General features: G+C 34.2%; 6 protein-coding genes across 7 annotated transcripts; 1 reads left to right on the forward strand and 5 right to left on the reverse strand.

The window, feature by feature from the left end:
* Positions 1–69: 69 nt before the first annotated feature.
* Positions 70–2235, reverse strand: LOC110727547 (nascent polypeptide-associated complex subunit alpha-like protein 5). The gene is made up of 4 exons (XM_021907117.1): positions 1985–2235; positions 1784–1883; positions 818–959; positions 70–752 (listed from the first exon to the last, which is right to left on the reverse strand). The coding sequence occupies exons 1-4, from the start codon at positions 2039–2041 to the stop codon at positions 407–409; spliced, it is 645 nt and encodes a 214-aa protein (XP_021762809.1). The 5' UTR covers positions 2042–2235; the 3' UTR covers positions 70–406.
* A 3929-nt stretch (positions 2236–6164) lies between these two features.
* Positions 6165–7024, reverse strand: LOC110726128. Its single transcript, XM_021905596.1, has 4 exons — positions 6834–7024; positions 6652–6673; positions 6461–6547; positions 6165–6320 (listed from the first exon to the last, which is right to left on the reverse strand). Exons 1-4 carry the CDS (start codon positions 6992–6994, stop codon positions 6165–6167), a joined length of 426 nt encoding a protein of 141 aa, XP_021761288.1. The 5' UTR covers positions 6995–7024.
* A 430-nt stretch (positions 7025–7454) lies between these two features.
* On the reverse strand, positions 7455–9666 carry LOC110726138. Its single transcript, XM_021905606.1, has 4 exons — positions 8347–9666; positions 7968–8076; positions 7788–7855; positions 7455–7652 (listed from the first exon to the last, which is right to left on the reverse strand). The coding sequence occupies exons 1-4, from the start codon at positions 8575–8577 to the stop codon at positions 7455–7457; spliced, it is 606 nt and encodes a 201-aa protein (XP_021761298.1). The 5' UTR covers positions 8578–9666.
* A 1222-nt stretch (positions 9667–10888) lies between these two features.
* Positions 10889–16208, reverse strand: LOC110727567. Of its 2 annotated transcripts, XM_021907145.1 has the most exons (5): positions 14997–16208; positions 14694–14918; positions 12845–14574; positions 12479–12565; positions 10889–12362 (listed from the first exon to the last, which is right to left on the reverse strand). In XM_021907145.1, the coding sequence occupies exons 3-5, from the start codon at positions 13604–13606 to the stop codon at positions 12207–12209; spliced, it is 1005 nt and encodes a 334-aa protein (XP_021762837.1). In that variant the 5' UTR covers positions 13607–14574; positions 14694–14918; positions 14997–16208; the 3' UTR covers positions 10889–12206. The 2 variants fall into 2 exon arrangements, with proteins under 2 accessions (XP_021762837.1, XP_021762829.1); XM_021907137.1 differs by having other exon boundaries at positions 14694–16208.
* A 2053-nt stretch (positions 16209–18261) lies between these two features.
* Positions 18262–19701, reverse strand: LOC110727580. The gene is made up of 3 exons (XM_021907158.1): positions 19054–19701; positions 18854–18940; positions 18262–18762 (listed from the first exon to the last, which is right to left on the reverse strand). The coding sequence occupies exons 1-3, from the start codon at positions 19474–19476 to the stop codon at positions 18634–18636; spliced, it is 639 nt and encodes a 212-aa protein (XP_021762850.1). The 5' UTR covers positions 19477–19701; the 3' UTR covers positions 18262–18633.
* Positions 19702–22420: 2719 nt separating this feature from the next.
* Positions 22421–25716, forward strand: LOC110727557 (caffeic acid 3-O-methyltransferase-like). Its single transcript, XM_021907126.1, has 4 exons — positions 22421–22956; positions 24585–24895; positions 25007–25071; positions 25216–25716. Exons 1-4 carry the CDS (start codon positions 22547–22549, stop codon positions 25519–25521), a joined length of 1092 nt encoding a protein of 363 aa, XP_021762818.1. The 5' UTR covers positions 22421–22546; the 3' UTR covers positions 25522–25716.
* Positions 25717–26392: the final 676 nt, after the last annotated feature.

Here is a 26392-nt window from a genome sequence, read left to right on the forward strand (position 1 = left end):
CTTAATAGATACTGGTTTAATAGTATCAGTAAATTATACGGATTAACAATTACTACAACAAAAATGTGATTAATCCAAAATCCATCAATTTAAATTGTCATTCAATTGTTTACATTCCCTTGTTCCATACATAATGATACACCTTGAACAACTGGTCAAACACCAAGTAAAACATCTAAAGATTGTATAAACCCCAATCAAATAAATAGAAAGCTACTGCAAATTTGAGGCAACAAAACCATTATATTATCAAAAGGCAAATCCAAAATAAATAGAATCGGTAGCAGTTCAAAAATGCATAACCTCATCACTAGAATGTTTAGGGCCCAAAAGAAGAATAATAAAGCTAGAATGGGCAATTAAACTCCCGAGGAGCAGGAATCAATGAGTAGGTAAGATTGCCGACCTAAGCAGTGAGCTCCATGATAGCACCAACAATGTCACCATCATGAGCCTTGAGTGCATTGACAGCCTTGCCCTTCGAAACCCCAGCTTGAGTCATAACCAACTCAATGTCTCGAGGCTCTACCCCTGTATCATCGATCTCTTCTTCCTCTTCTTGGGCAGCAGCAGAGGCAGCAGAAGCTTCTGAGTTGGCCATCATTGATGACATATCAGGCAGTCTGAACTGTTGGGCAGCTTGAGTCTGCAGCTGAGAGCTCAAGTCTTCGATCTTAGCCTCCCCAAATATGACATAGGTCTCAGAGTAAGGGCTCTTGAACACGTCAGGCTTTGAAATGAAAAAACAATATCTGTAATCCCAAAACACTCAAGTTAGACCCTTATAGTATGTTCAAAAACAACTATTATCAATAACGTTTCATGAGGAGAAATTCTTACATTTTTGGCTCTCTTGATGGTGACCCGGCTTACACCTGAGACAGGTTTCAATCCCAGTTTCAGCATTGCTTTGCGACTTTTCTTCTCACTCCTGCTCTGCTTGATACCCTCAGCTGACGCTAAATAGATACAGCAAATCGCGGAATAAAATAATTAGCACTCAAGCATTAAGAGCACGTAAAACCCATCAACCCTCATCCATAGAAATAAAAATATACTATTCACATCAGTATCTAACATAACAGTTAGAGTTCTTCAATAAAATTAAACAAATAAAACCCAGATTCCCAGCCTAACTGATACGACAAATGTTGCTCAAGCTTATACAGCAAAACGTACACAAACAACAATCAAGCAATATGCACAACAATAATCCTAACAGCTAACCAATTAAGCTACAAGATTTTCAATATATCAGGTCCAGTTTCTATCCAAAATTCAGGAATCCTAAACCACCAACCTTCCCAATTCTTCATACATCACACAGCTAAAAAAAAGTCACCAAAACCGCCAAGATCGAACAAATTCCAAGTTCCAGTCCAACACAACATATCTTCAGTCAATCCCAAACAAGTATATCAATTAAAAAAAAAAAAAAAATTCAAACATTATTATAACAACTCAAAAATCCTAGCTAATCACTCAAGATAACACAATTTTCATTTTCACGTTCAAATTTCATCAGAATTTCAATTCAACAACCCTTATCCTATTTTAAATAACCCCCATTCCAACAAATAACACAACCCAATTAAACACACATGTTTGAAATAACAAACAACAAGTTCAGCGTCACATAAAACATCAAACATGAACCAAATAAGAAACTTTACGATCAAATAAGAGCCATAAACCCTAAGTAAGAACATTGAACAAACAAAAACAAAATTTAAAATCGAAAGACAATAAATTTATAAAAATAAAGAACAAAGAAGAAAATTACTTAAGGTAGTGTCATCCTCCTCATCATCATCGTCGTCATCATCTTCATCGTCATCCTCATGTTCATCCTCCTTAACATCTTCAACAATTACTTCATCTTTCTGCAAAATTCAGATAAAAAAATGCAAATAGAATCAATACCCAATAAAATTAAACCCAAAAAAAAAAACCCCAGAAAAATGGTAATTGAGAATGAAATAACCTCCTCTTCTTTAACAGGAATCGGAATTTGTTCTTCTTCAACAACTGGAACAGGCATGGTGGTGGGAAATGTGTGATTCTCTCTCCTCTGGAAGAAGATGATGAGTGGCAGAGAGAAGGAGTGAGCTTTTTTGGTTTTTAGTTTTAATGGGGTTTTGTTTGGTTGGTTGAAGAATGAAGATAAACTTGGTTTTTGAGAGAAAATGACGTCTGAGTAATTGGGTATTTTATGTCTATTTCAATTGTTGGGCTTATAAGCCTTTATATAAAGTAGTCTTTCATTTGGGTATAGTTTGTTAGTCATGGCCTTTATATAGGACTATGAAGAAAGAGATAGCTATGAATTTTAATTACTCAATGTGAGCATGGTTTATAGGAGGAATTTGTTCCAAAATGGCTTATACGAAGTACGTTTTTATATGAGGGTATAATGGAAATAAATTATAGTCGTAAGAGCATCCACAATGGTTGTATAGGTGCTTGCTTATAATTTTTAAATAGTTGGAGCTAGTAGCTTACCTTTGTGGAGCTATAAGGGTTGTAACTTCGATGAAACTTCAAAACTTCATGCTCTATAAAGCTATGTAGTTTCACTTCACCCAAAACATATGTTGTCTTCTTTGAATCAATAAATTGTTTGTAATTTCTTTTTCTGCATTTACTCTCTTTTTATTTTTTTATTTTGCAAAAGGTGATACCTTGTCATTATGGAGGTAGTAGCTAAAGGGAAATGACAAATAAATTTTTGGATACTAAAATAGATGATGGAAAAAGTAATAAGGGACGAATGAAACACTTTCAATGTCGGAGTAATATATATTAGTATGAATTGTCATACATGTTTTTCAAAAGATAAAAGCATGCATCACGTGCATTTAGAGATATTTAATTAAAACCAATGTTACGGGTAAGTCATCACCAAATTTTTTTGATATAAAAGCTAGTGATGAGTCATCACAAAATTTGCATATACTTGAAATGAGTCTACTTTTCTTGAATAAAAGAGTAAGGGAACGAATAGAGTTGTCACTTCGGGTGTCTGGATCGGATTCGATAAAGTCGGGTAAGTTCTATTTTGAATTTAAGTCATGTTAAATTATTATATCTATACAAGTCGAAATATAAAATTGTTTTTTTTTTCATGGTCGGTTTTCGTTGGGTTGGTATTTGACACCTACTAAGAGAGAAGAGATAAAGATACATGGAGTTAAGAAATACTCTTGTATGTATTTTTAAAGGACATTCATAAAATTGGAGGGAGATGATCGAGGTGGCAAAAGAAAGAGATTAAAAACACCGATTTCCTCAAAGCTTTTGTGGAACAGAGTTGGACCCTAAAATTACTTAAAAGAGTCTAACTAGCTCCTTTGTTACAAAAACAATTATAAATTCAATCATTTGTCTTCGAGCATGCAATAACCAATCTTCAATCTTCAGCTCCCAAGCCTGAAGCCTTCAATCACTGTAAGCCATGTACGATTTCCGCTTCCTTCGTAAACCTTGTTACCAGTAGCATCACAATGCTTGGGAGCAGAAGAATTTTTGGCCCATTTCTTGCAAGGCGCGGGGCTATCACAAACACAGCAATAGCACTGCAATTATACCAATAAGAAATATCGAATGCTTAATCGAAGAAAGAACTGTCTACACAAGGATGCCCCAGTTTCTAAAACAAAATTTGTTTCTCACGTGACATTATTGTAAATAAACCAATAATTTTATTTGACTTTATTCAATTGTGGAGCTCATAATAATGGAAAAATTGTTGATTTATTCACGAAAATGCCTTCATGAGAAACAAATTTCGTTTTTCATTATGAGAAACAGGGAATTTCCCCTAACAAAGAGGTAATGATGTTAGCAATGAGAGATAGATAACGTTAGCAAAGAGTACCATTTTGCAGTGAGTTTCGTGGCGAGTTTTGTTAAAAGGGTGGACGACACAGAGGTGCCTTGGATGTGGATAGTCCCTACAAGCCACCTGCCAATTATTTTAAAAAGGACATTATTATCATCAACATCATTACAGAAAACCAATTAACCAAACACACAAACTTTTGTAGGAAATTTACACAACAATTTAGTGATTTACAAATATTACTGACAAAAACAAACAGCAGGTTAGGATCATCAAACTATTACTACCTGGCCTTTTTTGGCGACAACAGCAATGTTAGGAGCATCTTGAACTTCTTCTAGGCACTTGGAGAGCGAAGAAAGATCAAACGATTCATAAGGATCGAACTCCAATATAAAGCAATCTTCAACCTTTTCGATATCCTTTATACGTTTCTTATTCTTCAGACAAAATACTGATCTCATGGGAGGCTGCTCTTCAGCAGGAGGTGGTGAAACAATGATACTCATCACTTTCCTTTCAAAGTAACTGGAAATTATGTTAAGTATCAAGAAACTTTTTTGTTCAATAATACTGTGCAAACAATTTAAAATTTCAGTACTACTGTAGTAATTAGTACAGTAAATAATACAATTACCTGCAAGATTTCTCTTCTAGCAATTTAAGCAAGAAATTTATCTGTGATTAATAAAACAAACGATTTACCATATTTCAATGCATTTGAAGAAACATAATTAATACTTTGTTTGACTGTCATACAAATAACTCTACTTAGGTTGAGTAATGAGGCACATTTGATAGATGTATATCCAACTATTAGTAAATATGTGTCACATACTTGTTTATGAGGGGTCGGGACAATGTTCATAGCATCATACACATAAGTAATACGGAGTATACCAACTCAGTAGTTAAGTCACTTGCAGTGATGCTCTTAGGCACACGAGCACTCTGAACTATGATTTCGTCCCTGCGCTGCACACTGAGTGGTGCTTCTTTTGGGGTTCGCATCCAAACTACATGTAATTAGAAATCACAAGTGGTTAACTTCTTCAAATTACTGTTGTAAGAAGTACAAGTATATATATTCATATACAACATCTACAACACCAGAAATACAAATACATGACTCTCTATTATACAATTCTGATGCATAAAGTTCTGATGATACAATTCGCTTCACAGTAGAGGAATAAACAAACCTGTAATGTCACATGTCGCTTTAGGAAGTATATACCCGGCTATGGGGTGTATAGAATACTTGCCAGAATTTGTTCGCATTCTTTTGATCTTGCTCCACACATACAGAAAATATTAATCAATTTACTAGCTAGTATTCTTTCTGAATATAAGTAATACTGTAATTCCTATAACATAAACTTAGTAAATTAGAACTACCTTGAATACAACAAGGTTGTCTGTTTTGTTCGTCAGATGCATAGAACAATAGATCATCTTCCCCAATTCAGCTTCATATAATGTAATTTCACAAGAAAAAAACAAAGAGGTTAACAAGGAAAAGCCAAGTTGATATAAGATGCACGACTACACGAGTACGGAGCAGTACTTTGCTTACATACAGCTTACAAGACTACTCTTGTCGTGCAGAATTAAGAGAAATATGACTCGTAAAAAATGGAATAGAGGGTACCGACTACCGAGTACTAATTAAATAATTACATGGATCGGAGTAGTACAAAGACTGAAAGACGTGATAAACTCTTTGCCTTTTCATCTTCTGTTAGGGCATGCATAGCAAGCGAAGTAAGCAATAGGCCTTTAAGTTAGCTCCGTTTCCCTAGGCGAAAACTGAAAAGTAATGCTTTCCAAGATACTCTTAACTCTTAAGTCATGAGATTAAGTTACTCATTTACTCGTATTTTCATTCCAAAACATTATCCGTATTAGTCAAATGATACTTATTTGGAAGGAGAAGCTAACCACATACAAGTCTGTAATAGTTACACCATAAACTTGATTAGATTTTTATATGGTTTGACTCCTGTGCCGTGGGTACTTTCCACCAAATATACATCCATTTGGTTATTGGTATTTTTGTTGAATTTAGTATGTATTTCTTTAAAATTGGATATCATTTGACCCAAAGTAACCATCCAATATAAAACATACCAAACAAATTCAAACTTAAATTGGCTCAAATCTATTCCATTTCAAACAAAAGTTGACAGATTTGAATTGACTTGAACATTATTTAAACAAAACTCTAAAATTTCAATTCATACACAAGCAAAGGTTTAATTAGACTTTAGACAACAGGGGTCATACACATTCATCAGATTAGTTACAATGAGTTAGCTTTTCTTCATTCGACATAGTCCAAGTCTGAGTCGGACTCATAGTCTTGTCCCCTCTTTTTTCTCCGTAGATACAACCAATCGCTATAAGGTCCATGATCTGCATCGCAGTGGTCGGACCATTCAGCACAAGGAGCAGCTATATCACAAACATAACAGTGACACTGCAACAACATACAATCGACCATTAGTCATTTACAGTACGAACAAAGTAAAATCTTATTATACAAACTTACCCTTGTAAAGAGGAATTTATAAATTATTTGATTAACAGGAGTATATAATCTTTAAAGCGAAAATGTACCAGCTTACAATGGGTCTTATGGGGTGTCTTTGAGAATGGATATCGAGCGCACTGGTACCTTGAATGCGGAAAGTCTCTTAAAGCTATCTGTCAAATGTTCACAACATACAAATGATCATGTTATTCATGTATGATCATGTTAGACCAATATTGCAACTTTAACATCATTTTAATGCCAATGAGGCCGGGACCTCAAGTAGGTGTCTAAGAGGGCTAGATATACGCAACCTTACAAATCTGATAATAGTTTTCAAATAAACGGCTATACATAACAATGATAAGTTGAAGTACCTTGCCACGTTGAGCAATCACTTTGACATCAGGAGCATCATCATCTTGATCGACAGACTGAGAAGGGGAAGGAGGCTTCGACTATGATTCATAAGGATCAAAATCTAAGATGAAACAGTCTTCAACCATTTCGAATTCTCTTAAGCGTTTTTTGTTTTTCAGAGAAATTACTGATCTAATGAGAGGTTGTTCTTTATCTGGAGATGTTGAAGCTGTTGCATTCTTCACCCATCCACTTTCCATTTCTTTTTTTTTAAAAGAAAATGAGAAGGTACATGATCATAAAGAGTAGTAAATACTACTCTATTTAATACTAATACATTTATATGCATGCACATCATTTTTGGGACTATAAAACCAATAACCCCTCCGAATTTCCATCTCTAAGTACGATATATTTTATAAGTCGTTCAAAATACGCCCTCGGTCTCAATTTACTTGCTTCACTTTGACCATAAAACTATCACAACAAATTGATCAAATGAAACAAATAAAACGAGATTGAGGGAGTAAATGATCAAGTGAAAGTACCACAATTTACCTGTCACCATTCTCATAAATCATAAGCAAAAGAAAAGTGAAACTATCACCCTTTAATCCCACAAATAATAAATCATGTGTTCAGATCACCAAATGAAGGGGAAAAAGCACTAGGGCACTAACGTTGTAGGATTTACAAGTTCAATTGTTTTGATTGTAGTGACTACTGATCGACCTCATGACATATACTTGTATCTTGCAAGTAACATTCATCAAAACTTGCATAGATTTTCCTCCTTTTCGAGATCCTAAGATCGGTCCAAATCTGATTATCAGGAACGGCTTCGCAATGCGTGAAATAAGTTGATTGTTTAGTCCATTGCTCGCACGGTGCTGGTACATCACAAACATAGCAATAGCACTGCAGTAATCAAACCACAAGCATAAATTCACAACAAAATATTATGACCATAATATGAAGGTTAATACAGAACTAGTGGAGGCAAATTCAGGTAGTGTTCAATCAAATGTTACTTGGACTATATATTCATTTTACCTCAATTACTCGTACTGGATCCTTGGCATTATGACATAAATAAGACATTCGACATTTCAACCCTTTAACTTTTATAAGAATCATAAGAGATTTTCATACAGTATATTTACTAAGCGTCACACTTGACACATAGTTGTGTTAGGCATGGATTATTGCAGGCAATATAGGTTCAAACTATACTTAGGAAACAAAAGATTATTACCATATTGCAATGAATGTAATGAGGAGTGTTGTTAAATGAGTGTGTAACACAAAGATGCCTTGGATGTGGATAGTCCCTACACGCGACCTACACGTACATACATAATCACAAATCCAATTATTCATAAATCATCTTCAAAATACGGAGTAACAATCTACTCTATATTCCAATGGAGTAATAGCAAATGTACTAATATTAACAATATTGAGTTTCAAAGACACGTTAAATAATGCATTGGTTCTATAATTGACAAGTAATGTATAACATATAAGTATCTAAAGTTTATAACAGTATGTTATGGAAGGAATGAAGGGTTGATGTTACAGCAGTCTACACATATATGAATTGAAGAAGTACCTCGCCTTGTTCGCCTACAATGATGAGATCATCATCATCAACAAGCAGCGTTGAAGGCGACGAAAACTCTGATTCATAAGGATCAAAATCAAGGATAAAGCAATCTTCAACCTCCTCAACCTCTTTTAAGAGTTTATTGTCCTTCAATGAAACTATTGATGTATTTGTAGTCCGCTCTAGTATTGAAGGCTTTACATCATCAGCATCAGTCTCCATTCCACTATAGCACATTTTATGAGCAAACCTCTACACAATCATAAAATAAAATAAAAATTACTTATATGAAAAAATTATTACAAATAATGAGGAGTAATATCTCTTACCAACAAAGATTGTCTAGAGGTAATTATAATTCTTGCCTTGAAAAAGTTACCCCCGTTTCATAATGTTAGTCTCATTTACGTATATTGATGCAAATATTTTAGACTTGCAAATATTATATAAATTAGATATTAATAAAGTACTAATCGAGACAAATAAAACTAGATTTCACATGACTATATTTGTTATTATACTACGTATATAGAGAGAAATTTAGAAAACTCCCTCTCTAACTTTTAAGAGTTAAAAGATTCCAAATGAGACTGACATTATAAAATGGAGGAAGTATAATATACACTCAAAGGCAAGATACATCCAATGGTATTTGGTGTATATAAATTTTTTTAAAATTCAGGATAAAATTCACTTATCATACATTCATATCTATATATCATCATCATAATTGTTTTTTTTTTTTTGGTAACTAAAGTACTTGAAAATTAATCATGCATTTTCAATCAAACGAAAAGGAGAAAACCTTGTTGATTTTGAAGTCATTGGAATGAGGAACAAGTATTGCCATGCAATTAGCACAGCTCACCTGAAATTCACTTGGCGCCACCTCACGGGGCCCGATACACGATAACGGGCCCTGAGGAGGAAGTAGTCGGTGCTGCAACAGACACGCCGGGCAACGGAAAACCATGAGATGGGGTATTACGGCCAAGATCCGATGGCAGCCGTAGCAGCGGATGGAGGATGGTTGAAGTTGTGTTGGAGTGACAGACGGTTGAGATGATATTTGAGCCATTTTGTTGAAGAGAGAAATAACCAACTGATGAACAAAACCGTAACTAGGGAAGAAGATACGAAGTACTCCGTATTAGTTGATAGAAGGCGGGAGAAAAGTAGTTTAAGCGCCAAACTATTTAACAATTAAGAAATTGTTTTATTTATGCCGAGCGGGCCCCATTGATCTATTTGATTAACATATTATATGTAAACCATATAACAGAGGTTAACTGTAAGAGTTGACGGGGTGACGAAAAGCTTGCTCCATGGAAGCTTCCTCCTTCCTTCCTTGATCTCCAGCCATCTCCCACGGACACCACCATTGAGCTCACCTTACTATGTGAATGGTAATGGCGTGGGTAAGAGAGACGACACTTTGACGCCGTTGGGTAACAGTCGTTAATTCAATTACAGTGTAGCAATATGTCTGTCTTAAGTTGTCCCAATCCGCATTTTACCAGTTTGCCCCCACTTACTTCAGGTGTTTCTCTATTTTACCCCTTGATATGGTTTATAAACATATCAAATACTAGTAGATAAACTTGTATTTTCTCATTTTTGTGTACCTTGATTTTTGATACATTTAAACAAAAAACAAATTTTATTGGATATAAAGTTATAAGCCTGTTTTCTTTTTTACCCACAATGATAAGTATGATAGGATTCAGATTTCAGAAGATAAAAGGCCTATAATTTGATACTTACGATATAATTTTATACATTAGTTACTCACTCAGTTTGGTATGTATGACTATAATTGATTTATCCCCTAACAACTAGGTACGGAGTATCTTCTTAGAGCATAAATATCAATGAGGATATCTATCCTCTTGTATGGGATTTTAGCTGATTTGGACCCATTCTCTTTGATGTTGGGAAATGCTGAGGATCCTCAACAATCCTCACCTGGTGAAGGATTCACCACCTTGTCTTTTGCGCCAAGAGGATGTAGCAAAACAACAAAAACTCACCGTTTGCAGCAATTTAGAAGAAAAAACAACAACGTTTTGTTAAATAAAAAGAACAAGCACCTGAATCGTCACAAACATCAAAATGCCAAAGATTATTGCAATGGCTACATTTTTGAAATGACCCGCCATTGGTTGACAAGTGCCATAAGGTATTTGAGAGAGGATGGTATAGTCCATGTAAAGAGAACAAATTTTGTATAATTCGTTGTTCATTTGTCTTTTGTAGCTCCTAAAGAAAATTAACGTTCCGAAATAAACTACACTATAATTAACATACTCTGTAAAATACACCCAAACCAAATCCAATCTAAACAACTTGTTTGTCCCTTCTAAATCTGCAAGTGACACACCACACACATTTCACCTCCATGTACACACATTTGTTAGATACTTAAATTTCCAGCCAAAACTTTGAAGCAAACTCGTATGCCCTCAATGAACGTGTTCAAGCACAAATAACAGATACTTAGACCCCCTAAATTGCTAGAAACAGGGAAGAAACCTTTTTGTAAAAACTTCCACCATTAAGCCCTGTAATTTCCAGGCTTCAAATAATGGCTATGCCTGTAATGGTCTTTCTACTGAACTCACAATGATTCAAGTTCACATGTGAAACAAAGCTTTTTCTCAATCTTATTCAACGATAATGGTAAATAAAGAAAACAGGGTTTTTTCATGGCATAAATTAAAGGATTGAGTACGGACCAGTTCAATCAAAACTACAGCAATAGATAAAGGTGATAGCCCTATAAAATCGTTCCCATCCCAGTTAAATGCAGCGTGTTTGAATATGATGCATTTTCAACAAGAAAGGGGGATAATGACCAATATTGTACAGAAATGAATGGTGAAAATCTGCACAGGTTTGCGCAACTTCAACTTAGCAGTATCCACAATTCCACCACTTAAAAAATCTTCAGAATTTCATACTTTCTCAGTTGATTGTCACACACCAACTAACCAACAAGCAGAAGGGAAACAATTTGTTCATAGATGCAAGGCAAATTCACCCTCTCATAAAAGCTATGATTTTCTAAACAAACTCAATAAATCATATGAGTTTCATCAAAAGAACATCTTACAGTCATTATTCCTAAAATAAAAACATTGTACCTCTCTATTTCTGATTCTCAAGCTTCCTCCAGATCACTTAGCTCCGGAGTAGCATTATAAGAATTTGCGTGTCCTGCAGTCCAGCCACTCCTTGTTAAATGTATCAGTACTTCTGCACCTGTAGCCAAACAAGTCTCACAAGTTCTGTGAACTTAGGCGAACCATCTGTATTAGCAACCTGCACAAAGACTATGAAATAACTCATCATGCCTCATAATCATCATAGAGGTTAAAGGCATCAAACCATGCAAATTCAGTCAAAAACTGTTGCTATAAGATTCATAAGATCAAATACCTGTTATTTTTTTTCTAGCATAGAGTGCATTCCACTGCATTGTTCTTTACATTTACTGCAATCAAGTAACCTGAGGGCTGAGGTTCTTTACATTTACAGCCAGACAGGAATTTCTTCACATTAATCGGAATGATAAGTAGACTTTATCTTTCAGAGATCAGAGTTGAGGCAAAAGTTGAGCAACAGATTTAAAGCATTTAAAATTTTAAATCATAACCCAAACTGAACAGCTGAGTCCATAAACATCATATCAATCCAATTTACGAAACCTCTCAAACTTCACGTAAACTCTCAAACCCCCCAAAAAAAGTACAAATCTATTTATTGACTTGTTACTTCCTGAAACTTGACAAATTTAATCTGATCATAAAACAAGCCCATATTATAATACTACTACCTTCCTGCAAGATTAATCTTCACCATTTTACCTACCCCAGACCCCTTGAAGCATTTTTCTCCAGAGTTCTATGTAACCTCCAAAGAGCAGATTCATCAGTAGCATCACAATGTCTCACACCAGGACATTTACTACTTTCATCCCATCTCTTGCAAGGCGCGGGTATATCACAAATGTAGCAATAGCACTGCAATTGAACCAAACAAGTCATCAATAACTACCCATTATTCCATTAACACTTCAACATGATCTCAAAACTGAACAAACATCTAACATTCATAAGCATGGCAATAAAACAATTACCATTTTGCAATGAAGATCATGAGGACCCTCCTTAAAAGGATGGGTGGCACAAAGGTGTCTTGGATGTGGGTAATCCTTACAAGCAACCTGCACATAAATAATAAATCAACCATCACGTCACTATCATCAAGACACTAACATCAATTTCAACATAATCATTACTAAATGGAAATCTTTCAATCCGAAAAAATAATTCCAATTCAGTAAATCAAGTGAAGCGAACAAGGCCGTAGATAACAACACATTAATATATTTGTCATCTTGTCATTAATATGATCGTATTAGCAACCAAAACATGCCCATTATTAACATTACAACCATATAATAATAGAAAAAAAAAAAAAAACATTGAAACATAGTATATACCTTCCCCTTTTCAGCCAAAATCAAAACATCATCTACATCAGATTTCTGAGAAATAGACAAATTAGAAAATTTATCTAATTCAGAAGGATCACATTCCAATATAAAACAATCCTCAACTTCTTCAACCTTCTTCAAATCTTCTCCCTTCTTTACACAAACCATACTTTTAACCTCATCAACATCATTACCAATAGTAGGATCAAATTCCAGAATAAAACAATCTTCAACCTCCTCAACCTTCTTCACATCTTCTTTCTTCACACTAACCACTGAACTCAAACTCGGCCACACTCCAACATTGTTGACCCCACCACCACCATTACTGAAAACCCTATTGTGGGGCCTACTATTTTTTCTGTGGGTCTGATTAGGGAGCCAGCCATTATATTTCTGATCACAATTCATAGAATAATGACCAAATATTCCGCAACGAAAACACATAACCTTAGAAATCTTAGTTTCTGGGCAATTACTGGAATTATGACCAAATTTTTTGCAGAATTTACATTTACCCTCAATTGGGACGACATTAATGGCTTCTAGAGAATGTGGGGGGTTTAAACCGTTGAAAATGGTGTTGTATTTGACGCGATCTTCTTCTTTGATGGTGTTTGAGGAGAGAGAAAGTGGGCTGATGTATACTTCCGGGAGGAAGGGGTTGTCAGGAAGTATGTAACCAATGCCCTGTGAATCGAGCCACTTTATCTTTCCGGTTAGCTTTGGGGTTTCTGAGTTTTTGGTTTCATGGTTATTGGCCGCCATTGTTGAAGGTGTTGGAAGGTTTTAACACGAGAATTTTTAGGAGTGCTGAAGAAGCAAACTTGACACTAAAAGACGATTTAACAGAATAATTTGGGCTTTTGGTTTTTTATTTTTATTTTTTAAATAAGTAAAAATCCTTTTTTTTTTTTTTTTTTGAAAAGAAGTAAAAATCCATCTAATTAAGTACGGAGTTGATGATATTTTTGTACAAAAATTAGGATAAGTAGAAGCCAGAAGGTAGAATAAAGCATTACACAATGCACGTAGTAGAATCATAAAAGGGCAATAATGTCATGTGTTAACGAGATTCAGATCGATCTATTGACTAGACACGTAGTGAAAAGGGATGGGAGGGGGGAGTAAGGAAAATTCATACCCTCAAAGAGTCAAAGTGTCCTTGCTAGGGATTAAACCCCAACCTCAAAGTTACAAACCTCACTCCTTATCAGTTCTCACTAGACCAAGCTAAATGAATTGCCTAATGGAGACATAGAGTTGAGCAAGCTATGATAAGATTACCTACCTTCAAGATCCTAACTAGATGATTTTACAAGAGGACATAATAGGAGTAACCTTGCCGCGTATTGTTACTTGGCTTTGCTTAATTTACTCAAATTGCTAAAATAGGAACCAACAACAATAATAACGAAATAAAATCAAAATTTAATGTAACAATTGACCAAATTTACAGTACAGATATGATCTCAATAATAAATTGACAATTGGATATCATGTTGATCAACCCATGACTAAACAAGTCAATGCCACGATACAAGGGGCACAGACACCTTGCTAAGACAAATTATCTTAAAACAGAATGCAACATTGGCATCTATAGAGTACTAATTACAGTGCACATATTGATATAAAAAAAATTGTATCAACCCTTCTTCGATTCTTCCCCGGGATAAACTGATCATGAATAGGGCTTTACAAAAATTTGGGCATAGCAGCAAAAAGTGGCTTATCTGCAAGAATGAGCAGCCTCAAATCAGTAACATCCAAATTGCAGCAATTTGCAACAGAAAGGGTGAAACTTTCTGCATTACAGTTGGTTGTTAAACAGCATCATATATTCTTATTTTACCTTTCTGCTTCTATCCTTGAGTTTCCTCCTAGTTTCTCTATCAATACATAGGTTCATATTCATCAATTTTTACACCCGACAACTGCTTCCGTATGTATGTCATGGACGTAGCAAACAGAAGTGCAGTTGAAACACAGCTTGTCAAGCTATGCCTCCACTCAATTCTAATTCCAAAGATGAAGCAATAGATCCGTTGATAAGCCCTACTGAAACTGATGCATACAACTATCCACCAGTAATAAACTTCATGTTATTGCTTTAAGTTGATTTTTTGGGTTCAAAGGAGTTTAATGACAAATTTACCTGGCAGATCTTGATGATATAAGTACAAGGTACTTTCAGTAATGAAAAGCTCCAATACTTCGACAGGATAGTCAACACCAGGATGAAAGATCAACAATTTATGCCGTTTTCACATCTACCTTCACAAAATCTATTGAGGTATCTACTCATAATGGCTCACAACAGCAACTCACAAAGGCCCCATCCTTCAGGCTCTTCTAAATGTCACATTGCCACCATAAAGTCCAAAACCACATCCAAAGATATCCCACCCCTGACAAATTTCCATTATATAACTCGAAATTGGCATGTTAACTATATCAAGATTATCAACCACCAGTTTTCCAAACCCCAGTTACCCCTTTGGTAGAAACAATGTCTAAAGAATGCCCTGTTCTTCACATTTACTGCTGCCAAAGACCCAATGATATTGTAGCCACCGATTCTTCTGAAGTTTGACAGGGTTTAATCCCCTCTCACAAGCCCTTGATATAATATATACCCCTTGTACTCATGACCTTTCTATGTAGCCCTTGCTATAATATATACACCCCTTGTTCAGCACTTCAGCCTTCCCTATGTGTGCTCCAGACTTGAAATTCATGAGTCGAACAATGGTTTAATCCAGGATTCTAGATCCTTCAGTCATTTCCACGAGGCGAGGCTATATCACACGTATCACAGTAGCAATGCAAATGAATCAACCAACAAAAATTATTGTTTTTATATATACATTTAAGCTGAAAAACAAAACAGGTATTCCTGTGCACTGGACTGGAATGTGAAAGAAAAGCTTTGACAATTACTTTAAGTCCTTTATACGAGACAGAGTACTCTTAATTTTAAATGTGCTTCTCGACATTAAGCAGGCTAAGTATATTACAACTCCTTTTAACAAACTATATGCATTGGAGAACTCATATCAGCAAATTATGCAAAAGCAAGCTGATTAATATAGTGATTGCACATCATTTTTTATGTTACAAAACTTCCGACATTTCATTCTCAAAAGACAAACAAGTCCTAAATATTCCTATCATGTTCTGATATTGTGGTAGTCAGCATCTGAGTTTGATTGTACAAAAAGGTGCATAAGTAAAGTTATTCACTAGCAGGTTCGCCTCTATTTGACGTTTTACCTTTCATGGTCTGCTTCTTCCTATGCTCCTTAACTCTATCCCATGATGGAGAGTCAATAATTTTAGCTCTACAGTGCCTCAAGAAAGGTTTGGTGCTTGTACCTATCCACTCATCGCAAGGTGCAGGTTCTTCACATATATAGCAATAGCACTGCAATTAACGAGATAACACATAATGATTATACACTCCTTTAACTCTAAATCCGGATTTGAATTAAACCACCAATAACTAACAAATAAGGCACATGAAGCCCAAAAACAGAAGAGTACCATTTTGCAATGAATCTCGTGAGGAGTTGTCTTAATAGGGTATGTGGCACACAGGTGCCTTGGATGTGGGTAATCCTTACACGCCACCTGCCCATCAAATTACATTCACCATCATTATCAACATCAATATCATCATGGTAATCTTTAATCAAACATACTCATGATCCAAGAAACAAAGAAAGCAATCCTTTCATCATCCTATATTCCTATGTTAGTATGTTACTCCAGCTCTTCAATCCACCGTAAACTTTTCATACACCCAACATGTTTACAAACTAAAATCAAGGAAGCTAATTCACAATATGACCGAGTCATATCCTTACACTAGTACTCCAAATCAAGTATCCAAGTCCGAGTAACATAGTTATTCTCAATTCAACATCATAATATGAATATTTAAAGAACAAACATGCTCATTTTACAAGATTATGCATACATTATAAAACAAAGCATTTACATTTAGCTACAAAAAACACATTATAATAACCAATAATCACAATGATCATATTAGAAAACACAATTATACCTGCCCTTTTGCCGCCAAAATAGACACATCTTCAGAGTTGTCATCGGATAAAGACAAGTTAGAAAAGTTAAGAGGCTCATTAGGATCAAACTCCAAAATAAAACAATCCTCAACTTCCTCAACCTTATTCACATCTTCTGCATTCTTCACACATACAATTGACCTTATAACCTCACAATCCTCCTCCTTCTCCTTCTCCTTCCTTTCGGTATCGGCCCCGCCTCGGCCATCGTTGTTTTCATTAGGATCAAACTCCAAAATAAAGCAATTCTCAACCTCTTCAACCTTCTTCACATCCTCTCTCTTCTTCACACAAACCACTGAACTCGAAGTGGACAAACTTGTACACAATAGTCCGCCATTGGAAGACCCAGGAGAAGAACTCTTCTTATCACAATTCCTAGCAAAATGCCCAATTAACCCACATCGATAACATCTAACCCTAGAAATTGGAAACCCTTTACGACATTCTTTGGTTGTATGATCGAATTTTCTGCATTTGAAACAGTGGGTTTTAATTGGGACGATGTCAATTGCTTCAAATTGAGGGTATGATTCACTGATTTGATACTGAATTTTACTTGGTCACCTTCTTGGATGGTGTTAGAGGAGAGAGAAGATGGAGAAGCAATGACCTCCATGTCTGGAACTATGTACCCTTTGCCTTGTTTGTCGATACGCTTCATTGTTCCTGTGTATGTCTTCGTCTTCTTATCGTTGTCGTCCGCCATTGATGAACAGAGAGAAGGGAAATTTTATTTTTATTTTTTATTTTTGTTTTAATGGTAGAAGCCTCAAGAAGGGTCAAGTGAGTGAGTGACTACTAGAAGAGGAGAGTGATGATTTATGCTTTTATAAAAAAGAAAAAGAGTAATGGTTATGTTGAAGTGGCGAGAAGTTTGAGAAATTGAATAATTGACCTCAAAGTGACTTCCATACTGCCTCATGTGTCGTCCACATTAGCTCGGGTCTTGTCTTGTCTATATCATTATTCTTTTGATCGCGGTAATTCATTTTTAGATGTCTGATTAGACTTTTTTAACAAATTTTCATTTAAATCACTGATTAATCTTTCAATATAGCCAAGTTTTGATATGTCAAGTACAAAACCTTCGATTACATACCATACATCTGAGACAATGCAAGAAAATTTTGCCATAAAACAACAGGAAATTAGTCTCTTTGTATCTACCAATTGCAATGATTGAGAAAAGATCGATTTATGTCTACTTTAGTTTTTCTTTCATTCATCCATACAAGCTTAGCTATCGGTTAAAATTTTACCGAGTAAAAGTCAATAGGATTAGACTTTTTATTAATATCACTTATGTACTGTTATTTATTTCCACGATCTAAAATAGTTTAGTTTTCATTATTTATTTATAGTTTTGGAAAAGGCACAAGCTTTAAGCTGATAAAACAATTCACTGTGTGGAGGAGGAGAAAAAAAATAAAGAAAAGAAAATGTAGAAAATTGAAACAAAATCTCATACTTTGTGACAAATAATCATTTACCATTACCATAACTTTATATCTACACTTCTTAGCAAAACATTACAACTAAAAGTTGCATATCCTTTTAAGTTATAACAAAATGCAACTCTAAGTGCTACTAGTCTACTACCATAAGCCAACTCTAAGCATGAATTTGACTTGAAGTCTTTCAACTATACAAAAAGTAGCCAAAAATTTAACTAGCAGCATTCTCCATTAATTAGGGGTTTTAAGCCTCGGTTTTTTGAGCCTTTAGCAACTTCCAGATTTCATCATCATCATTAGTTGCATCACAATGCTTCAACCCTTTTGTCCATTCTTTGCAAGGAGCCGCCATTTCACATACATAGCAATAACACTGCCAAAATATTCAAATTAATCAAACAAATCAAAATTTAAAACCCCAAAATTATCAAATTTTTATGGAAAAAAAAATAAAAAAATTATACCATTTTGCAATGTGATTCATGGGGTGTTTTCTCAAATGGGAATTTAACACAGAGATGTCTTGGATGTGGGAAATCTCTACAAGCCACCTGAAATTGAATTGATTTACATTAATTTAAATCAAACCCGTTTCATAATTTCTTGTTATTTTTACAAAATGAGTAAGAATTTGAAGAAAAATAAAGTGGAATTTGGAAAATACCTGGCCATTTTCAGCAAGAACAGAGACATCTTTATCGTCGCAAAGATCTAAACTTTTAGAGAGAGAAAGTGTAGAAAAATCTGCAGGTTCAGAAGGATCAAAATCCAATATGAAGCAATCTTCAAGTTCTTCAATCTTTTTCATATCAATTGTTTTGTTTTTCAGGCAAAAAACTGCTCTAATTGGGGAATCATCTTCTAAAGATGGCGATAATTCGATTGAATTGTTCAATTTTTTTACACCCATTTTGGATTGTTTGAGTTTTTTTTTTTTTTTTTTGAGTATTGAGAATTTGAGATTTGAGGAAGCGGAGTGATGTAATTGATGTGTTGCTGAAGATCGTTCTTGAATTCGTGGTATTGGGAACATGAAATATGACCGTTGGAGTGAGTTTGTGTGTGTTCCGTACAAAATTTGATTCATGGGCTTTAGCCTTGGAACAGTAATGATGGTAAATGGGTCATTTTAGTATAGGCCCTTTTAACAGAAAGTGAAATCTTTCAATTTTTTTGGGTTTTCATTAGAATTGTGTGATTGCTCCTTAAATTTCATAAAGTTCGTCTCAATTACGTTTTTGGTTTGTTCTTTTGACCCGTATTATAAATGGTCAGTCAAATGAAACCACTACGTAAGTACTATATTTGGTTTCACTGTTTTTCTTTTTTATCAATTACTCATGAAGCATGGTTTCAAAAGTGATTTCACAGAGCAGACCAAAGTGATGACATTTAGGCTCGTATATGCTACAATGAACTCAATATGGTTGGTACATTGATATCTTATCATGCACAAAGCTTGATCGTTCAATGTTAGGTCAATTAGGTACAAAGTCATTTCAAATTGTACTTTGAATTATTGAATCAACAGTAAAAATGCCAAGACAAAATTCAAGGCAAGGGTAAAATAAGGAAGAATCCCACCAACTAAGAAAAACTAAACCATACTATGATTACTAACTCTTGCCTATCTATCGTATATAGAGAAATTAGTGAAACTTTTCGTAATCAAAAAGTGACAAGCCATGTTAATTGAAAAATATATAGTCAAAATAAGAACTAATAAATTTAAGAAAATAGTAAACATAGCCCTAAAAAGCTAAAACAATAAGCTAAAAAACTATTAAGATTAATTAAATATTGATAACATTAATATGTAACTCCATGAGCTGCATATATCATTCCCCACACATCATAAGAACAGCATACATCAAGCTCAATCATTTCCTTAAGAACCATAGGCGTGTTTTGTCATAAATGTCCAATATTTGTACCGTTAAAGAAAATGCATTTAATGCTTATTTCTTCCGTGTTTTAATAAGTGTTACACAACTTTTTCACTATTTACATTAATTGTTTTGACTTGATTAATTTACTACGGAGTAATATTTAAAAAATAAATATTATTGTATAACACATTGTTGGATTCGTTATAATGTATACTTTTAATAATATCAATTTTTCTATAATTTTACAAACATATAATTAGATAAATTAATGGTCAACATCGTGTTTCGACATGCATGTTTGGTCAAAATATAACACTTATTAAAACACAGAGGGGGTATATGTGATCTTAAGAGTTGTATATATCATTACCCATATAGTTAACAGTGTCAAAAATCAATATAATAACAATTTAAAGTACTTATAAACGGACAAAAGGGAGTGTAAACGACGTGATGCCTAAAAAAATTTAGCTTGGCATAGGAGAACTCTACAATTTCATTTACCAAACATTGGTAGAGAAAAAGTCTTTGAAACAAAGTTCATCACATAGTTTCACACTTCAAGTAATCAAACTATAGAAAAAATATAATATCAACAGTAATGATTGAGACGAAAATCAATACGAGTACAAAGTAGTAGTATGATTTTGTTTTCCTTTCTACATATTCCTTTAGTTCCACAGGAGTTGGTGAAGGGTTGGTGAGGGAGTTGCCGAGTCACAAAAAACTACTACGTCTCACGAAGCTAACTTCAAATATATGCCCGACTTATTTTTCAGTGACAAAAAGATCAAGGGTAACATCTGCTCCAACTTGGATTCTTCAGTTACAACCAAAAAGATCAATAGTCCTATGATTAATTCAGATTCTTGTTTTCAATAGTTTTATATATGTGCTTCATAAATGGTACTCTATAGTCTATAGTCTGCTATATCAAATAATTGATCGTATGAGTCGTATCCTATTTTGCATATAAGTGATTAGTTAAACCATATAAGCTGCAAAGAAATCTATTCATCATCATAAAGAAACACATATCATAGGGTTTCAATTATGTGCTCAAATTAATTTAAAACAAAAATTAAAGGTAGACAAAAAAATTTACAAAAACATAACCATCATATTTACAAAATATGATCATTCTCTGTGTAATATGACCATCGGCAACACATTTCAATATTGCTTACTTAAATAATGAGCTTTATTTTTATTTTATTTTTTTTTAAAAAAAAAAAAAAAAGCATTAGGCGAGTTATTGAAATTAACTTTCGCAAAGCATACTCCCTTTTTTTTTTTGGGAAAAAACATTTTAATAATTATATGTTTCATCTAAAAAATTAACTTTGAAATTTTTTGCAAAAGAAACAAACATTTAACAAAAATAATCATTCCATAATAGGTTATTTAGTTCATATATTGATGTTGGGTAAGTGGTAAGGAAGTTGAATCCTTTCGCAAATTATGACATAAATTGATTAGTTCCTACTGTTTGGGTCCAATCCAGTCATTATTAATTGGGCTCGTCCAAATGATTTAATTACAAAAGCCCAAAGCAAGGTTCAACTCTCTATAAGCATGCTAAGTCAGTCAAGCCCAGTCAGCATGGCAAGCCCATCTGACTTGTGGCCCAGTTCACCAATTAAGCAAGGTATAAAAGCCTTCAATTGTCTTCTCTTACATTCATTCACAATCAACCTCAAGCAATTAATTCTCTTGCATAGCATTTACTCTCAATACAATGAACTGACTTTAGCATCGGGGGGGCCTTCCTCGGCAACTACCCCCAAGACTACTTTACGTGTGATTTGTTGTGCAGAAAACCCTTGGCTCATTCGTCAATTGGAGCGAGATCCTAAAAAAGGGCCTACCGAAGGTCCTTGTTTTCATACCGAAACACCTACTTTCTAGAGGTAATTGAAGTGGGAAGGAATCATCATTTTCACCATCATAATCATAATTATCTATCTCAAATAAGCTAGACAATATTATACAAATTCATATGTTTGGCAAGAAGGATAAACTACTCAAAATTGGCCCCACGCTACAAAAAGTAACCAATTGTGCTTTGAGCATAACCAACTTTGTAGTAGTGGTTGTTGGTGGGTGAGACTTGATCACCCAATATATACAATACACCCTTCTTCCCACTTTTCACCTCACTACCCTCTCATCTCCCCTGTTTTCCTCTGTTTTTTTTTTTTCTGTTTTTTTCCTCTGTTTTTGTTAAAATTTTATATATCCTCAGTTCCTCACAAATCAAGACCAAGTATGGGATCAACCTCAACACAAAACACCCAAATGGGGGAAGACGAGGCGTGCTCATTCGCCATGACGGTCACAAGCGGGTCTGTCCCGCCCATGGTTCTTAAGGCAGTGATTGAGCTTGATGTACTTGAGATCATCAAACGGGCTGGGCCGGGTGCCCATCTTTCACCGGCCGAGATTACGGCCCAATTACCTTCCAAGAACCCAGATGCTGCCAACATGTTGGATAGGATGCTCAGGCTTCTTGCTAGCTATTCAATCCTATCTTACACCCTTCAAACCCGGCCCGATGGGCGGGTTGAAAGGCTATATGGGCTTGCCCCGGTTTGCCAATTCTTGACCAAGAATGAAGATGGTGTCACTTTGGGTGCTCTGTCTCTTATGAACCAAGATAAGGTTCTCATGGAAAGCTGGTAATTTCCTTTTACTCTAACCAATCATATTTTAATAATAATAAAATAAAAAATTCAACCTTAATATTTCCAAATTGAGGATATTTAGTTTTGTGTCTATATAAGTTCAAGTGACAGAAAGTTAAAGTGAAACTTTTTTTTTGTCACAAACGAAGTATATAAAGATTATTGATATTCTATTTACATGTAATAACTTTCACGATGACTTTGTTAGAGCTTTGATCAAGACTCAAGAGATCAACATTTTCTAAAATAGATTTAGATTATGATTATAAATTCAAACACACCTAATTGACAAAAAAGAAAAAGATGAGAAGACTGCAATTATTTTAATGCATAATTTTATTAATTGAAATTATGGTGAAACTTCGAAAATAAGAGATTGAGACAATGTGACAACTCAATAACTCATTTCACCTAACTTGATTTTTAGCTCAATATGCAACCGATTAAATAAAGCAAATAGTTTGAAATTAGTTAATATGGCTTCAAAATTATAGATAGCTATTCTAATTTCATTAACCTCATGTTTTTTGTGACATTAAAGAATTAATTATACTTATATAATACCTCTGTTAATTTGTATTTGCAATAAAGAGATATTGTTTATAAGATATAAAATATATATGTTTGTTGCAACTAAAAATAATAAAGGTAATATTTAGTTCTTAGTATAGTACAAGGTTTGGTTACTTTCACCTTATAAAAAGGGATTTATGATGCTTTCTACATAATAGTGATAAATTGATTATTGATATTACATAGCAAACTCTCAACTAAAAGGAATATAGAGGACACATTAATATTTCTAATTATTGAACACCTTTAAATTCTAAAAATTTATTTTATATATTCCTCTTTTACCATTCACCATATAATTCTATTCTTTTTTTTTTAATCAATAATTTATAAATTTAATCATTTTTCATGTGATAAATTTTTTCTAGGGTGGTTGGTATGAATTCGGAAAAGGTTGAATTAGGAATTATAATACAAAGTTTGACTTTGACAAAATGGGTCATGCTAGGTGAAAAATATGAAGCGAACTTTGAAGTGCAAAAGATTAGGAAGATGATAATTGAAATATGAGTCCTAAGTCAAAAGTATTACGCGAGATCTTTGTGGATTAAAAATGGGACCAGTATTAGGTGGATGGGCAATCGACCATGGTTGCCACTCAGATAGTTGCTTGTTCACACCCGACTTAAGTATCTCTTTTGCTCGGTTTAATTCAAATAATATTGTGTGAAACAGTGAAATTATAGTATCTGAACTTATTTCGTTATAGAAAAACTTATATAATAAGTGTATTACGACTTATCTAGTACGTAGTATAAATTTGCCATCTTAATTTATGATTCAACAAAATTTATTGTCTATATGAAATAAAACTAAACATTAAAAAAAAAAAATAATAATAATAATTAAAAATTAAAATAAAATAAAAATACTTGGCTCATTAACTAAGCCCATCAATTAGTTAAGTGGGATATCTGAGAAACCTGGACACATCTCACAAAGCCCAATAGTATGGACCAAAAATAATGTGTATAATTTATATGTGCAACATCCAAATTTATTGAATTTCTTTAGAGCATAATTCTCATTCTCATTCCTTTTATTTTTAGGTACCACCTAAAGGATGCAGTTCTTGATGGTGGCATTCCATTTAACAAAGCTTATGGAATGACTGCATTTGACTACCATGGAACAGATCCTAGATTCAACAAAGTCTTCAACAATGGAATGTCGAACCACTCTACCATTACTATGAAACGAATCCTCGATACTTACAAAGGATTCGAGGGTCTCTCAACCTTGGTGGATGTTGGAGGTGGCACTGGTGCTACTCTTAACATGATCCTCTCTAAACACCCTACTATTAAGGGTATCAACTTCGATTTGCCTCATGTTATCGAAGATGCACCCACATATAACGGTACTAAACAACATTCTCTCTAAACACCCTACTACTAAGGGTATCAACTTTTTATATAATTGTATCTACATTCTATATGATGAATCACAATAACATTTGTACAATCTTTAGGAGTGGAGCACGTTGGAGGAGATATGTTCGCAAGTGTACCAAAAGGAGATGCTATGTTCATGAAGGTAGATTTCTACTTAATTTAAACTAATTTGTGTATGTACAAGTACTAGTGTACTACTTAGTAAGACAGCCTATACTTGTATAGCTTTTCAATAGTAAGATCATTAGTTTTAATAGCTTGTGAAATCCAATTCTTTGATTTGCAGTGGATTTGTCACGATTGGAGCGATGAGCATTGCCTAAAGTTCTTGAAGAATTGCTATGCTTCCTTGCCAGACCATGGCAAAGTGATTGTATGTGAGTACATCCTCCCAGTGGCACCAGAAACCAGCCTCGCAGCAAGGACAGTCTTCCATGTTGACGCGATCATGTTGGCACACAACCCGGGTGGGAAAGAAAGGACCGAACAAGAGTTTGAATCCTTGGCTAAAGGAGCTGGATTTGAAGGATTTAAAGTGGCTTGCTCTGCTTATGACACTAAGGTCATGGAATTTTTGAAGAAAGCAGCTTAACCAATCAAGCATTGGATTTTAATTCAGCTTACATGCATACTAAGAATTTTATGGGTCTGATTTTGTGTATGGGGTTATGATTTTATAAAATGTTGTATACTTGTGAGTTATAATCATATGATCACCTCTTCAAAGGTGCTTCCCTTTTCCCTATATTAATTAATAATATGGTGATCAATCTTTTTACAGAGTACCTACAACGGAATTTCAACTAAAAAGGTTAAACTTGACGAAGTATATAATTTTCATCCTTATTTAATCAAAATAGTAAATATATGAATTATGTATTGTTAATTAGGATATACACGACTACATGTGAGTAGTTAAAGCTTCCCTCCTGGTTCCAGGTAATCTTAGGATCGATTCTCATTACTAGCCCTTATGACTCTCTAAACACCAAAAAAACAAAATTAGGATATACACGCCTTCCATTTCTAAAAGATTGTCCATTACAGTTTTTTTTAGATCAAAGTGTATCAATTAAGAGAACGTAATGGATCGTTATCTATACCTAGCATTTAAAAACACAAACCATCATGCCATGTGTCACCTTCTTTCATTGAATAATGTCACATATCACCTCATTTAACCTATCTTTTTTTATTATTTTATAATATGTAACAAATAGTACAATAAAGGACAAATCATCGTTTGTTAAAAAAAAAAGGACTAATCATCTTGTCCAAGTTAACTATAATTTGGTTGGGTAAATTCACACAATATATGGATAGCTAAGGTGGTAAGACTTGTATCGTAATACTTGTTGGTCTCGAGTTCAAATCTTGCTATAAGTACTTTTTAAGACTAAAAACTATTAAAAAAAATAAAAATTATATTATGTACGTATGAACAGTCCGTGCATTGCACCGGT

This window comes from Chenopodium quinoa, unplaced genomic scaffold (genome assembly GCF_001683475.1).
Source record: "Chenopodium quinoa cultivar QQ74 unplaced genomic scaffold, ASM168347v1, whole genome shotgun sequence".
NCBI lineage: Eukaryota > Viridiplantae > Streptophyta > Magnoliopsida > Caryophyllales > Amaranthaceae > Chenopodium > Chenopodium quinoa.